At 46.0% G+C, this 17,534-nt stretch overlaps 1 protein-coding gene across 1 annotated transcript in view; it reads left to right on the plus strand.

Annotated features, from left to right (window-relative positions):
• Nucleotides 1-991: 991 nt before the first annotated feature.
• Nucleotides 992-17,534, plus strand: part of LOC129861985 (5'-nucleotidase domain-containing protein 3-like) — a 114,658-nt gene continuing 98,115 nt past the window's right edge. Inside the window, exons 1-2 of the mRNA XM_055933237.1 lie at nt 992-1,409; nt 3,618-3,802. Coding sequence (XP_055789212.1) covers nt 1,085-1,409; nt 3,618-3,802 — 510 coding nt within the window. The 5' untranslated portion in view covers nt 992-1,084. The remainder of the gene's footprint in view (nt 1,410-3,617; nt 3,803-17,534) is intronic.

A 17,534-nucleotide genomic window follows, 5' to 3' on the forward strand; every position in this document is an offset into this window, starting at 1 on the left:
TCTAACACACTTTCCACATAGTTAATTATTATCCATGGAACGCCCCTAGTTGATTATCCCTTACACAATCCACATGCATGAGGCATCCTCTGATTTAACACCTTTCTATTCAGTCTATCATTCAGCGTTGCGTTTTATCACTGGGGACAATGTTCGTACACATCACTGCATTTTGTATTGTTCTGTTGTCTGGGAGTCTCTTGACTATATTTTGATATTATTTATTGTATGTTCATGTTCACTTGCAAATGAGACCCTGATCTCAATGGTGACCCAACCTCTATAAATAAAAGTAAAAAATAAATAATAACAAAAATATGTTATATTATTTAGCGTTTCTGTTGAAAGTTTACACCCAAACTGGTATGTTGAAAGCTATTGTGTAGGCTATATTTAAAGAAATACACTTTTAATAAAATACAAATATGTGTTATTGGAATTACTCAACCGAGTCTTGCTAAACTTAAATGGGTCTCTTGTGCTGGACAACAGGTTTAATACAGAGTTCTGGGGACTCCTTACTCCACCCATTCCAACGCGATATACGGTATATGGGAGATACTTATTTGCCTGTAGAGAGAAAACTGTCTCAGCTAAAGTGGGGCGGGAAATAATCAGTAGGGTCACTACTAACCAGATATGGTTAGTTTTTGGAGGGGGCATTGTGTCGCATTGGGTACTATAGAGGGGGCGAAGTGAAAAGCCAGCATCAGCCTTTGCAACACAGCCCCCTTCCAAAACAAACTATATTATGCTGCTGGCTTTTCACTCTGCCCCATCTATAGCGCCCAATGTGACACAAATTACTCATTGCATTTTCTTGCTGTCACAATAGAGGTGGCCATTGATTAAAATGCTATATACTTTTAATTAGTTATCCACATTGCAATGTTTTGAAATGCGGGCTTTTATTTTGAACGTTGACATTACCATACACCAGTAACGTCATCGTTTGTGCTGCTGGCAGAATACTATCGGATTCTGTTTCTGTATATATATATATAACAGCGCTGTAGCCGCATGCATTTACCCAAATCCCACGACGTAGACAGAGGCTACCGACAACCCGAAGGGAACGATATTCATGACGATGACGCCCTTGTCACTGTCATTTTCGAGTCTGTTAAAGAATAAGGATTCTCTGCAGAAGTTTTTCAATTGCTACAATGCCTTCCACGCGCAGCACGACCTACCACGGTACTTCGGAAACCGAACGCCGTGGAAGAAGGCTCGGTTATGGGAGCGAAATTTCAGTACGGTGTCCCGCAGTAGGTTCGTCGGGTTGGCGGAACAAGCCTGTACCAAAAACTATGCGAAGGAAGCTACTATGTGTACCACTTCTGCAAGTGGCCAAGACATGACCAACTGGTTGTGGTCTATTTACAACGAAACCAAAAAACAGACCGAAGGTAGGACATGCATCTGTTGAATCCATATGGTTGAGGATGGTAAACAATAATGTCCAATCCCTAATTATTTGTATTCCTTTGAAAGAAGCTATGTGTAACTTGTTACTCACTGTACCAGCGGTGGCATGTTAATAGCAAGTACTTGTTATTGTACCAGTTATTGTAGTAAGTACTTCAACTCAAATTGTATTAGTCACATGCGCCGAATACAACAGGTGTAGTAGACCTTACAGTGAAATGCATACTTACGAGCCCCTAACCAACAATGCAGTTTCCAAAAAATCCACAAAATAATAAGAGATAAAAGTAACAAGTAATTAAAGAGCAGCAGTGAAATAACAATAGCGAGACTATATACAGGGGTGCACGATACAGAGTCAATGTGCGGGGCCACCGGTTAATTGAGGTAGTATGTACATGTAGGTAGAGTTATTATGTATAGATGACAACCGAGAGTAGCAGTGGTGTAAAGAGGGGGTGGGGGTGGGGGGGGCACTGTTATTGTACCAGTAGTGTAAAGAGGGGGGGGGGGGGGGGCGCTGTTATTGTACCAGTAGTGTAAAGAGGGGGGGGGGGCACTGTTATTGTACCAGTAGTGTAAAGAGGGGGGGGGGGGGGGGGGGGGCACTGTTATTGTACCAGTAGTGTAAAGAGGGGGGGGGGGGGGGGGCACTGTTATTGTACCAGTAGTGTAAAGAGGGGGGGGGGGGGCACTGTTATTGTACCAGTAGTGTAAAGAGGGGGGGGGGGGGGCACTGTTATTGTACCAGTAGTGTAAAGAGGGGGGGGGGGGGGCACTGTTATTGTACCAGTAGTGTAAAGAGGGGGGGGGGGGGGGGCACTGTTATTGTACCAGTAGTGTAAAGAGGGGGGGGGGGGGGGGGCACTGTTATTGTACCAGTAGTGTAAAGAGGGGGGGGGGGGGGGGGGGGCACTGTTATTGTACCAGTAGTGTAAAGGGGGGGGGCACTGTTATTGTACCAGTAGTGTAAAGAGGGGGGGGGGGGGCACTGTTATTGTACCAGTAGTGTAAAGAGGGGGGGGGGCACTGTTATTGTACCAGTAGTGTAAAGAGGGGGGGGGGGGGGGGGGGGGCACTGTTATTGTACCAGTAGTGTAAAGAGGGGGGGGGGGGGGGGGGGGCACTGTTATTGTACCAGTAGTGTAAAGAAGAGGGGGGGGGGGCACTGTTATTGTACCAGTAGTGTAAAGAGGGGGGGGGGGGGGGCACTGTTATTGTACCAGTGGTGTAAAGAGGGGGGGGGGGGGGGGGGGCACTGTTATTGTACCAGTAGTGTAAAGAGGGGGGGTGGGGGGGGGGGGGCACTGTTATTGTACCAGTAGTGTAAAGAGGGGGGGGGGGGGGGGGGCACTGTTATTGTACCAGTAGTGTAAAGAGGGGGGGGGGGGGGGGGGGGGCACTGTTATTGTACCAGTGGTGTAAAGAGGGGGGGGGGGGGGGGCACTGTTATTGTACCAGTAGTGTAAAGAGGGGGGGTGGCACTGTTATTGTACCAGTAGTGTAAAGAGGGGGGGGGGGGGGCACAGTTATTGTACCAGTAGTGTAAAGAGGGGGGGGGGGGGGGGGGGGGGCACTGTTATTGTACCAGTTATTTTAGTTATTATAACATGTACTTATTATTATACCAATTCCAGTTGGGAGACACTGGACATGTCACCTGATGGTGAGTGACCAGGACTCTCTGTGTCACACTGTGAAGCTGTTGTTGACACTGACTGAATCGAAAATAGACTGTGACACTGGCATGTTGTTTTTGCACAGTGATAACCTACTCTCCATCTTGTTGTCTCCCGGAAATGGACCAATCGTGTGTAACATATCAAAGCAAGGGTCCAGGTGTCCCCCTACTGGCAGTTATTCTACACAATACACATACGCCTTATATGCAGACCTAACAAATATATAACAAATAAATAAATATGCAGACTTTCAGGGTGCATTGATGTTTTCATATCCCCTTTAGCTAGAAACCTATATGAAAAGTGTCGACAAGTTAATTCAAAGGTCACGGATACATCATAATTCATGTCACTAATCAACAAGAGCATGACAGAGGCCTGTAATCATTTGCAGAGGGGCAATAGGGTTTTTTCCCAACATTGACACAACACATCAAGAAAGCTTGAGGAAGAAATGTAAACATGCATGTATTCTTCTCCTCCACCCTCTCTTTCCTTCTCATGTAGCCCTGATCCCTGTGATATCTAAGAACAGTGTGAACCCCGACACCATCTTTGCCAACAACGAGATGAGTCTGGGTGACATCGAGATCTATGGGTTTGACTATGACTACACTCTGGCCTTCTACTCCAGACACCTCCACACCCTTATCTTTAACATCGCCAGGGACATCCTCATCCAGGAGCACAGGGTAATGTCTGTTCCTCTAGCCTGGTCCTAGATCAGATCTGTAGCAGAGGGTCTTTAATGTGACAGAGATGAAGTGGCACAACAGAGGAACAGTTGCCTGATCCCAGATCTGTTAGTGCTGATAACTCTTATGGTAATTGTCATACAGGAAATTCCACGGTAACAGAATTATGCTTTGACTCAGATTTGTTCACTTTAAAATGTATGCCAAACAAAAATCAAAATTCTAAGACGCGCGGCAGTGGTCCTTCTTCCTCTGCTCCCTATTCTGCTGCTGCAGCTGCCTCCACCCGGGCCACTCTGCTCCCTATTCTGCTGCTGCAGCCACCTCCACCCGGGCCACTCTGCTCCCTATTCTGCTGCTGCAGCCACCTCCACCCGGGCCACTCTGCTCCCTATTCTGCTGCTACAGCCACCTCCACCCGGGCCACTCTGCTCCCTATTCTGCTGCTACAGCCACCTCCACCCGGGCCCCTTTGCTCCCTATTCTGCTGCTACAGCCACCTCCACCCGGGCCCCTCTGCTCCCTATTCTGCTGCTGCAGCTGCCTCCACCCGGGCCCCTCTGCTCCCTATTCTGCTGCTGCTACAGCCACCTCCACCCGGGCCCCTCTGGTCCTCATGCTGCTGCTGCAGCTGCCTCCACCCGGGCCCCTCTGCTCCTTATGCTGCTGCTGCAGCTGCCTCCACCCGGGCCCCTCTGCTCCTTATGCTGCTGCTGCAGCTGCCTCCACCCGGGCCCCTCTGCTCCCTATGCTGCTGCTGCAGCCACCTCCACCCGGGCCCCTCTGCTCCCTATTCTGCTGCTGCAGCCACCTCCACCCGGGCCCCTCTGCTCCCTATGCTGCTGCTGCAGCTGCCTCCACCCGGGCCCCTCTGCTCCCTATTTTGCTGCTGCAGCCACCTCCACCCGGGCCCCTCTGCTCCCTATTTTGCTGCTGCAGCCACCTCCACCCGGGCCCCTCTGCTCCCTATTCTGCTGCTGCAGCCGCCTCCATCCGAGCCCCTCTGCTCCCTATTCTGCTGCTGCAGCTGCCTCCACCCGGGCCCCTCTGGTCCCTATTCTGCTGCTGCAGCCGCCTCCACCCGGGCCCCTCTGCTCCCTATTCTGCTGCTGCAGCTGCCTCCACCCGGGCCCCTCTGGTCCTTATGCTGCTGCTGCAGCCGCCTCCACCCGGGCCCCTCTGCTCCCTATTCTGCTGCTGCAGCTGCCTCCACCCGGGCCCCTCTGCTCCCTATGCTGCTGCTGCAGCCGCCTCCACCCGGGCCCCTCTGGCTACTGCCGTGACCAACGACCCGGTCGGAGGTGGCTGACCAGAAACCCAGCCTAAAACACCAAAAAGCACACAATGCACGTGTAGAAGCACGGTGGCTAGGAAAAACTCCCTAGAAAGGCGGCAACCTAGGAAGAAACCTAGAGAGGAACCAGGCTCTGAGGGGTGGCCAGTCCTCTTCTGGCTGTGCCGGGTGGAGATTATAACAGAACATGGCCAAGATGTTTAAATGTTCATAGATGATCAGCAGGGTCAAATAATAATAATCACTGTGGTTGTAGAGGGTGCAACAGGTCACAGTGGTTGTCGAGGGTGCAACAGGTCACAGTGGTTGTCGAGGGTGCAACAGGTCACAGTGGTTGTCGAGGGTGCAACAGGTCACAGTGGTTGTAGAGAGTGCAGCAGGTCACAGTGGTTGTCGAGGGTGCAACAGGTCACAGTGGTTGTCGAGGGTGCAACAGGTCACAGTGGTTGTAGAGAGTGCAACAGGTCACAGTGGTTGTAGAGAGTGCAGCAGGTCACAGTGGTTGTAGAGAGTGCAGCAGGTCACAGTGGTTGTAGAGGGTGCAACAGGTTAGCACCTCAGGAGTCAGCAGCATACCACTGCTGGCAGCTTCTGAAGCTAAGCAGGGTTGGTCCTGGTCAGTCCATGGATGGGAGACCACATGCTGCTGGAAGTGGTGTTGGAGGGCCAGCAGGAGGCACTCTTTCCTTTGGTCTAAAAAAAATAAAAAATATCCCAGGGCATTGATTGGGGACATTGCCCTGTGTAGGGTGCTGTCTTTCGGATGGGAAGTTAAATGGGTGTCTGAGGTCATTAAAGATCCCATGGCACTTATCGTAAGAGTAGGGGTGTTAACTCCGGTGTCCTGGCTACATTCCCAAGCAAGCTGTCCTTCATACCATCACGGTCACCTAATCATCCCCAGCTTATAATTGGCTCATTCATCTCTCCCTTGTAACTATTCCCCAGGTCGTTGCTGTAAATAAGAATGTGTTCTCAGTCAACTTACCTGATAAAATAACGGTAAAATAAAGGAGTAAATGTCAGTTGGCTTTTCATAGCCGAGCATTCAGCGTTAGAGACAGCAGGTGCGGTAGAGAGAGAGTCGAAAACAGCACGTCTGGGCCAAGGTAGCACAGTGAACAGGTCAGGGTTCCATAGCCGCAGGCAGAAAAGTTGAAACTAGAGTAGCAGCACGACCAGCTGGACTGGGGACAGCAAGGAGTCATTAGGTCAGGTAGTCCTGAGGCATGGTCCCAGGGCCCAGGTCCTCTGGGAGGGGAGAGAGAATTAGAGGGAGCATACTATTGCAGCATAAATACTGGAGGCTGCGACGACAGGAGGGGTCGGGAGACAGATAACCAGACTATGGCACTCAATATTTCAATAGGACACCTGATAATTAATTATATTTATTCAATAGGACACCTGATAATTCATTATATTGAAAGTTTAGGAGTCAGAACCTATTAATACAGATCTTATTACACAAAATAATTCTAACGAAGTCCGTTGGGTTTTCTCCTACTTTTCCCAAATATTCTCATAACATCACAAACCCTGCTGCTGCAGTCATTCGATGGCATTTGCATATGTTCTTCAAAGACAGGACGCCGTAATGAGATAAATAATTTAGCCTAAGCTACTAAAAATAGGCCTTTTACAAGATTCAATCACGACAGGAGTGTTTGATTCTTATTAAAGAGATGGAGTCCAGACAAGCTACTTTCGGACATTTTCTGAATGGACATATAGGCCTATAGAGAGAATCAGCGAACTCACTCATGCACACGCCCATAATAGCACCTGTCAATCAAAGTCACCAGCGTATGTCAGAGACAAGCAAATATTTCTCCGTTCCTTAAAACTTATTAAAAAACCTAGCCTTACCTTAGACTTTTCTGAAAATAGTCTAAAATAGTATTAATTGACAAGGAAAGTATGGAGGGGACCCCCCCCCCCCCCCCCCCCCCCTAAAAGATTTAGATGCACTATTGTAAAGTGGCTGTTCCACTGGATGTCACAAGGTGAATGCACCAATTTGTAAGTCGCTCTGGATAAGAGCGTCTGCTAAATGACTTAAATGTAAATGTAAATGTATATATGTATGCATGTATGTATGTATGTATGTATGTATGTATGTATGTATGTATGTATGTATGTATGTATGTATGTATGTATGTATGTATGTAATGTGTGTATGTATGTATATATGTATGCATGTATGTATGTATGTATGTATGTATGTATGTATGTATGTATGTATGTATGTATGTAATGTGTGTATCTATGTATATATGTATGCATGTATGTATGTATGTAATGTGTGTATGTGATGCCAAGCCCCCCCCAAAAATGTAACTTAATTTAAATAATGATTGTGCCATTATACAATACAGAGCCTAATAACCTACTGCATATTACGTACGGCAGAAGAAGAAGAAAAAATATATATATTTAAGATGGCGTTGGTACATAATTGGTCTAGCCTACACAAATTCTAGTAATCTCCTTTGATTGTGGACTGTATTATGATGCATACAGGATGGATTGGTTACCTGATGCTACACTGAAAACTATCTATCCATGAGTCTGGGAGAGAACCGACAGGCCTAGGCGATGCTGTCGGTTCATTGGTGGGCGGCAGGTAGCCTAGCGGTTAGAGTGTAGGGGCGGCAGCGTAGCCTAGCGGTTAGAGTGTAGGGGCGGCAGGTAGCCTAGCGGTTAGAGTGTAGGGGCGGCAGGTAGCCTAGCGGTTAGAGTGTAGGGGCGGCAGGTAGCCTAGTGGTTAGAGTGTAGGGGCGGCAGGTAGCCTAGCGGTTAGAGTGTAGGGGCGGCAGGTAGCCTAGCGGTTAGAGTGTAGGGGCGGCAGGTAACCTAGTGGTTAGAGTGTAGGGGCGGCAGGTAGCCTAGCGGTTAGAGTGTAGGGGCGGCAGGTAGCCTAGCGGTTAGAGTGTAGGGGCGGCAGGTAACCTAGTGGTTAGAGTGTAGGGGCGGCAGGTAGCCTAGCGGTTAGAGTGTAGGGGCGGCAGGTAGCCTAGCGGTTAGAGTGTAGGGGCGGCAGGTAGCCTAGCGGTTAGAGTGTAGGGGCGGCAGGTAGCCTAGCGGTTAGAGTGTAGGGGCGGCAGGTAGCCTAGCGCTTAGAGTGTAGGGGCGGCAGGTAGCCTAGCTGTTAGAGTGTAGGGGCGGCAGGTAGCCTAGCGGTTAGAGTGTAGGGGCGGCAGGTAGCCTAGCGGTTAGAGCGTTGGACTAGTAACCGAAAGGTTGCAAGATCGAATCACAGAGCCGACAAGGTAAAAATCTGTCCTTCTGCCCCTGAACAAGGCAGCTCCTCGACCCTCATTGAAAATAAGAATTTGTTCTTAACTAACTTGCCTAGTTAAATAAAGGGTATATAAAATAGGCTGATACATTAGCTTAAGCTACATAATATCTCACCACCATATGTTTCCATCTCCTCCTATCTCTCATTCATTCCTTTCTCGAGCGCGCAGGGATAGGGGCTGTCAACAGTTGAATTAAATATGTTTTTGTTGTTGTTGTGAAAACATGTTACTAATCATGTTCCTAAACAGATTTCACTTGGTTTCCAAAATTAAGCACTGGGTAGCTGCAGGAACATGGAGCTGAATTCAGCAGAATATCACCTGTCACACAGTGAGAAGATGCCTGCTCCTCAAACAATAGTTCAATCGTAAAGTGAAATGTGTTCTTATAAGCCCAGACATTTCTATACGCAATCTCGTGTGAAAGCAGAGTTTTTTTGGGGTTGTCACTAAAAAGAGGAGGATCCCAGCTGCGACTGTATTTATTTGTCAGCTGCGCCACTATAAAACCGGAGTAGCCTACCCAGCATGATTTAAAAAACGAAACTGCAGGAAAGCAACTGCCATTCGCATTTTTAAAAAGTATCACTTTTTACGTTCAACATAGCCTCTTCATGTATCCACTCGCTCCAGGAATGGGGAAGGTTCAATTATATTATTCTATACTATAATGTGTATAGAGTAATAGACAGACAAGCTTATCTTGTCTGCTAAATGAACTAGCCTACAGCCTATGGCAAGGCGCATGGCCAGATCACATACAATAGGCTGACATATTCGGTTCTTCTGAAATACGTTTTCTTCGTATCATAATGTTTCTTTAGACCTGCCTAAAATAAATAATGGATTTGTTGTGGTGGTGTACACTGAGTTTACAAAACATTAAGAAGAACTTCCTAATATTGAGTTGCAGCCCCCCCCCCCCCCCACATGGTGACTCCACATGGTGTCCCATGTTGACTCCAATGCTTCCCACAGTTGTCAAATTGGCTGGATGTCCTTTGAACCATTCTTGATACACACAGGAAACTGTTGAGTGTGAAAAACCCAGCAGCGTTGCAGTTCTTGACACACTCAAACCGGTGCGTCTGGCACCTACTACCATACCCTGTTCAAAGGCACTTAAATCTTTTGTCTTGCCCATTCAACCTCTGAAATGGCACACATACACAATCCATGTCTCAATTGTCTCGAGGCTTAAAAATCCTTCTTTAACCTGTCTCCTCCCCTTCATCTACACTGAATGAAGTGGATTTAACAGGTGACATCAATAAAGGATCATAGCTTTCACCTGGTCAGTCTATGTCATGGAAAGAGCAGGTGTTCATAATGTTTTGTCCACTCGGTGTATATTTAGTAGATGTTCCAAAGGCGTACATCAGCGGCTTGTATGGACCTGGAGATGCTAGACATGAAAGCCTGGAGATAACATTTATACAAATATATATATTAGTGGTCAATTATTGTGAGATCGGCAGTCATTTACAATAGCCAGCTGACAATAGCCAGCTGACAAAATGTCATGACCGCCACTGCCCTATAATCATGATTAGCCTATATTTATCTGCCGATATTCATCGTTACTCATTGTCACTTCATTCTTAAGTTCTGCACGCAATGCATAGGCATAATATAGCCTTCATTGTAGCGGCTAACGTGCCAAATCAATACAATCTAATAGTATTGTCATACAGTGCATTCAGAAAGTATTCAGACCATTTCCTCAGTACTTTGTTGAAGCACCTTTTGGCAGAGACTACAGCCTCGAGTCTCCTTGAGTATGACACTACAAGCTTGGCACACCTGTATTTGGGAAGTTTCTCCCATTCTTCTCAGCAGATCCTCTCAAGTTCTGTCAGGTTGGATGGGGAGTGTCGCTGCACAGCTATTTTCAGGTCTCTCTAGAGATGTTCAATTGGGTTCAAGTCTGGGCTCTGGTTTGGCCACTCAAGGACATTCCGTGACTTGTCACGAAGCCACTCCTGCATTGTCTTGGCTGTGTGCTTAGGGTAGTTGTCCTGTTGGAAGGTGAACCTTCACCCCAGTCTGATGTCCTGAGCACTCTGTAGCAGGTTTTCATCAAGGATCTCTCTGTACTTAGCTCAGTTCATCTTTCACTCTATCCTGACTAGTCTCCCAATCCCTGCCGCTGAAAAACATCCCCACAGCATGATGCTGCCATGTTTCCGCATGGCATTCAGGCTAAAAAGTTAAATCTTGGTTTCATCTGACCAGAAAATCTTGTTTCTCATGGTCTTAGAGTCCTTTAGGTACCTTTTGGCAAACTCCAAGCGGGCTGTCATGTGCCTTTTACTGAGGAGTGGCTTCCGTCTTGGCCACTACCATAAAGGCCTGATTGGTGGAGCGCTGTAGAGATGGTTGTTCTTCTAGAAGGTTCTCCCATCTCCATAAAAAAACTCTGGAGCTCTGTCAGAGTGACCATCGGGTTCTTGGTCACCTCCCTGACCAAGGCCCTTCTCCCCCGATTGTTCAGTTTGGCTGGGTGGCCAGCTCTAGGAAGAGTATTGGTGGTTCCAAACTTCTTCAATTTAAGAATGATGGAGGGCACTGTGTTCTTGGGGATCTTCAACACTGCAGAAATGTTTAGGAACCCTTCGCCAGATCTGTGCCTCGACACAATCCTGTCTTGGAGCTCTATGGACAGTTCCTTCGACCTCAAGGCCTGTTTTTTTTTTCTCTGGCATGCACTGTCAACTGTGGCACCTTATATACAGTTGAAGTCAGAAGTTTACATACACTTAGATTGGAGTCATTAAAACTCGTTTTTCAACCACTCCACACATTTCTTGTTAACAAACTATAGTTTTGACAAGTCGGTTAGGACACCTACTTTGTGCATGACACAAGTAATTTTTCCAACAATTGTTTACAGGCAGATTATTTCACTTATAATTCACTGTATCACAGTTCCAGTGGGTCAGAAGTTTACATACACTAAGTTGACTGTGCCTCTAAACAGCTTGGAAAATTCCAGAAAATGATGTCATGGCTTTAGAAGCTTCTGATAGGCTAATTGACATCATTTGAGTCAATTGTAGGTGTACCTGTGGATGTATTTCAAGGCCTACCTTCAAACTCAGTGCCTCTTTGCTTGACATCATGGGGAAATCAAAAGATATCAGCCAAGACCTCAGAAAAAAAATTGTGGACCTCCACAAGTCTGGTTCATCCTTGGGAGCAATTTCCAAGCGCCTGAATTTACCACGTTCATCTGTACAAACAATAGTACGCAAGTATAAACACCATGGGACCACGCAGCCATCATACCACTCAGGAACGTTCTGTCTCCTAAAGATGAACGTACTTTGGTGAGAAAAGTGCAAATCAACCCCAGAACAACAGCAAAGGACCCTGTGAAGATGCTGGAGGAAGCCGGTACAAAAGTATCTATATCCACAGTAAAACGAGTCCTATATCGACATAACCTGAAAGGCCGCTCAGCAAGGAAGAAACCACTGCTCCAAAACCGCCATAAAAAAGCCAGACTATGGTTTGCAACTGCACATGGGGACAAAGATCGTACTTTTTGTAGAAAAGTCCTCTGGTCTGATGAAACAAAAATAGAACTGTTTGGCCATAATGACCATCGTTATGTTTGGAGGAAAAAAGGGGAGGCTTGCAAGCCAAAGAACACCATCCCAACCATGAAGCATGGGGGTGGCAGCATCGTGTTGTGGGGGTGCTTTGCTGCAGGAGGGACTGGTGCACTTCACAAAATAGATGGGAGGGGAAATTATGTGGATATATTGAAGGAACATCTCAAGACATCAGTCAGGAAGTTAAAGCTTGGTTGCAAATGCGTCTTCCAAATGGACAATGTCCCCAAGCATACTTCTAAAGTTGTGGCAAAATGGCTTAAGGACAACAAAGGCAAGGTATTGGAGTGGCCATCACAAAGCCCTGACCTCAATCCTATAGAAAATTTGTGGGCAGAACTGAAAAAGCATGTTCGAGCAAGGAGATCTACAAACCTGACTCAGTTACACCAGCTCTGTAAGGAGGAATGGGCCAAAATTCACCCAACTTATTGTGGGAAGCTTGTGGAAGGCTACTCGAAATGTTTCACCCAAGGTAAATATTTTAAAGGCAGTGCTACCAAATACTAATTGAGTGTATGTAAACTTCTGACCCACTGGGAATGTGATGAAATAAATAAAAGCTGTAATAAATTATTCTCTTTACTATTATTCTGACATTTCACTTTCTTAAAATAAAGTGGTGATCCTAACTAACCTAAAACGGGGAATTTTTGCTAGGATTAAATGTCAGGAATTGTGAAAAACTGAGTTTAAATGTATTTGGATATGTTGTATGTAAACTTCCGACTTCAACTGTAGACAGCCTTTTGGTAGGCCGTCATTGTAAATAAGAATTTGTTCTTAACTGACTTGCCTAGTTAAATAAAACCGGCCGATTGCTCTGTTCACAGCTATATGGTTATATAGGAGTGGACTGGAACTAAAGTGAACCCAGGAGCAGCTTGTTGAACGGTCACGCCGACACTCCATCGCCAGCCATCACGGATTAGTATCTTATAATAATCAGAGACAACACGGTTCCTAAAGTCTGTAAGCATAGTCGTTCATATTTGACATTTAAGTTGGATGAAATGCATAATTGTAGCCTAATTCACAAGTGGTTCTTTGCAATATCACAAGTTATTTCATCAATTGATTCTCCAGTGACTAATTAAAACAAATAGATATTTCATCCCGTACTTTGAAGCTCAGTAGACCGACTACTCCTTTTAAACTCTCATCACTGTAGGCATTTACATGTCGTTTTGTATTTCATCTCATCATTAACAAAATGTCTTCTGCAATGCCTTGATATGTTGAGTCAGTTCCTGCAATCAGTTCCATCTCGAATAAGAGTTATGTTCTCCAGCCTTCCAGCAGCAAACTGAGTGGCCATCGACATGAAGAACTGTGTCTTTCAGCTTCAGTTGTGGTTCCTGTAGGCCTATTCATGCTCATTTCATGTATTTTGTCTTCATTCTAATAATTGTGTTCATTGTTACAGGTGGAGCTTCAGTTTCTAAGAACCGGGTTACGTCTTACCTGAACTGATTCTGGGGAAATGCTTCTCTATGCAAGCTAACATCCTTACCCAACTAACAACGGTTGGTCCCATAGTCACCACCTTCAGTTTTCATATGAAGGCTGCCCAGCAGTGGGTTCCACCATGTTGGTTTCTTTACTGCTAGTGTACAAGGTTCATCTGACACCTGCACGTCCTTGGTTAACGCTCAAGTTTTTCCTTTACACTTTTACTCAGGTGCCTTTTCATGTTACAACGGTTTCCTGATAATCTCAAGATGCTTTAATTGAACCTTTATTTAAGATCTCATTATGTGCTACAGACAGCTGGCCCTCTGAGTACAGATTTTTACTACATCTGCTTTCTATCCGTGTACTTTTGGGAAGATTTTCAGACTCAACATGTCTGCAGTTTGTGGCCCTTTACATTACGGGTAAATGGTAACTCTATAGAGGGCCTCATCTCAGCAATATCCATGGCATGTCGCACACTAGGCGAAAACACTATCCCAGGCAACTATTACTTCTCGTTGCTTTGTCTCGGTGCTTTGTCTCATTGCTTTGTCTCGTGCCATCTTTGCCCATTCATCAGCACGACTCTTCTCCATCGCAACACAACACTTTAATTCTCAATACTAAGCTACCCGCTACTTCCTATTCTACAGCATATGCTGGTAGCCCTCATGTGGTTTCCCTCCGCATTGACGTTTCGCAAGTCTTTTTTTACTGGTTTTCCATGGTTTCCTTCTAATGGCAAGTTCACAACTCCTGTCACTTTTATTCCTTCATGTGATTTAGGTTTTTCTTATCTGGTCTTTTCACCTTAATCACTCTCAAGCTTTTAAAATCAGGTTCCTGGGGTACTATCATAATAGCTAGCACTTACACTGAATCCATTCTCATGCTTTATGCTAATATATATTCCCGCTTGACCCCGCTCTGCTCCTCGTCGTTCTCCTTTCATCTCTACAGCTCACATCTGTTTCACCTCTCTCCTTTCTCAAGTGATATAAAGGTGTTATATTTTACCTCATCGCTACACTGGTCACTCGTTCAGAGCTGGAGTTGCAGCCACACTAGGGTATAATTCAACCTTCACCCTCCAGCAACTAGGTCTCTGGTCATGCTCTGCCTACACTTTATATGTTAGGCCCAATCTATTGGCCATCCTCTGGTCATCCTCTGGTCATGCTCTGCCTACACTTTATATGTTAGGCCCAATCTATTGGCCATCCTCTGGTCATGCTCTGCCTCCACTTTATATGTTAGGCCCAGTCTATTGGCCATCCTCTGGTCATGCTCTGCCTACACTTTATATGTTAGGCCCAATCTATTGGCCATCCTCTGGTCATGCTCTGCCTCCACTTTATATGTTAGGCCCAGTCTATTGGCCATCCTCTGGTCATGCTCTGCCTCCACTTTATATGTTAGGCCCAGTCTATTGGCCATCCTCTGGTCATGCTCTGCCTCCACTTTATATGTTAGGCCCAGTCTATTGGCCATCCTCTGGTCATGCTCTGCCTCCACTTTATATGTTAGGCCCAGTCTATTGGCCATCCTCTGGTCATCCTCTGGTCATGCTCTGCCTCCACTTTATATGTTAGGCCCAGTCTATTGGCCATCCTCTGGTCATGCTCTGCCTCCACTTTATATGTTAGGCCCAATCTATTGGCCATCCTCTGGTCATGCTCTGCCTCCACTTTATATGTTAGGCCCAATCTATTGGCCATCCTCTGGTCATGCTCTGCCTCCACTTTATATGTTAGGCCCAATCTATTGGCCATCCTCTGGTCATGCTCTGCCTCCACTTTATATGTTAGGCCCAATCTATTGGCCAACCTCTCAGCAATAGTCCTTTTATCATAGCTATCAATAGCTACTTTAGTTGGCGTGTATCCATTTAACATTTCATGTAGTCATTCATTATTACACTTTCATCATCGGCGTAACATGCAAGGCAGTCAGCAGGCCGGCATTCGGTTCAGACACTCTTTGGCGTGTGTCCCTATCGCTTTGTATGACTTAGTTTGACGCAAAGCAAATGTCTCATTTATATCATACAAATGTCATTACAGCGGTTCTACATACAAGCGAATGTAGCATTTCATCTAAACACATGGCGTTCAGCCCGCCATGCTTTAATGAAAATTACATATAATACTTTCCATTACCGTATAATCTCACTTTTGTTTATATTTCTTTCATGCCTCTATTTTACATGTAGTTAGTCATTGTTTTTAATCTTTAGATCCAATGGTTGCTTTGTTGCGTCCCTTCTCCCTGCTAAGTAACTTATTATTTTGGGGTGGGTTTCGATGCTAGCGGTCCTGCGTAGGGCTACCTACCTTTACGTCTGGCTCCGAGGATCTTCCCTCTGTCTTTCTTGTTCACTCAGTTAAACATGTACTAGATTGAAATCGAGTTTAGGAAAGTTCAATCAGGAAGGCTGGTTCGAATGCTCCTTGAACTTCATTCAGTAAGTATAACATAATTCACTCTGTTTCCTGTTCTACGGGCATTGTGGGAAGGAATACAAACGTATCATCATAGCGTCTTGTTTCTCCTCTTTCCTATTAGCCGTGTGTGGAATGTCATTCACCTATTGACCTTATAGCCTATAAGCACGGCACAAAAATGCACATTCCTCACGCTTGCTGTTCAACCACTCTTGCAATTATCACTTCCCTCTCTCTTAACCATTCGGGTGTAAATCTTGGGATGTATTTATATGTTAACTTACCCATGTTCTCTCACTTGCTGTTTTTCTTCAGCAGTTAACAACCATCCACTTCCCTACCACCACCAGCTATAATATCCCTACATCCACTTCCCTACCACCACCAGCTATAATATCCCTACATCCACTTCCCTACCACCACCAGCTATAATATCCCTACATCCACCTCCCTACCACCACCAGCTATAATATCCCTACATCCACCTCCCTACCACCACCAGCTATAATATCCCTACATCCACCTCCCTACCACCACCAGCTATAATATCCCTACATCCACTTCTCTACCACCACCAGCTATAATATCCCTACATCCACCTCCCTACCACCACCAGCTATAATATCCCTACATCCACCTCCCTACCACCACCAGCTATAATATCCCTACATCCACCTCCCTACCTCCACCAGCTATAATATCCCTACATCCACCTCCCTACCACCACCAGCTATAATATCCCTACATCCACCTCCCTACCACCACCAGCTATAATATCCCTACATCCACCTCCCTACCACCACCAGCTATAATATCCCTACATCCACCTCCCTACCACCACCAGCTATAATATCCCTACATCCACCTCCCTACCACCACCAGCTATAATATCCCTACCACCACCAGCTATAATATCCCTACATCCACCTCCCTACCACCACCAGCTATAATATCCCTACATCCACCTCCCTACCACCACCAGCTATAATATCCCTACATCCACCTCCCTACCACCACCAGCTATAATATCCCTACATCCACCTCCCTACCACCACCAGCTATAATATCCCTACATCCACCTCCCTACCACCACCAGCTATAATATCCCTACATCCACCAGCTATAATATCCCTACATCCACCAGCTATAATATCCCTACATCCACCAGCTATAATATCCCTACATCCACCTCCCTACCACCACCAGCTATAATATCCCTACATCCACCTCCCTACCACCACCAGCTATAATATCCCTACATCCACCTCCCTACCACCACCAGCTATAATATCCCTACATCCACCAGCTATAATATCCCTACCACCACCAGCTATAATATCCCTACATCCACCAGCTATAATATCCCTACCACCACCAGCTATAATATCCCTACATCCACCAGCTATAATATCCCTACATCCACCAGCTATAATATCCCTACATCCACCAGCTATAATATCCCTACATCCACCTCCCTACCACCACCAGCTATAATATCCCTACATCCACCTCCCTACCACCACCAGCTATAATATCCAATGCATCCACCTCCCTACCACCACCAGCTATAATATCCCTACATCCACCTCCCTACCACCACCAGCTATAATATCC

This window comes from Salvelinus fontinalis, chromosome 9, assembly GCF_029448725.1.
Source record: "Salvelinus fontinalis isolate EN_2023a chromosome 9, ASM2944872v1, whole genome shotgun sequence".
NCBI lineage: Eukaryota > Metazoa > Chordata > Actinopteri > Salmoniformes > Salmonidae > Salvelinus > Salvelinus fontinalis.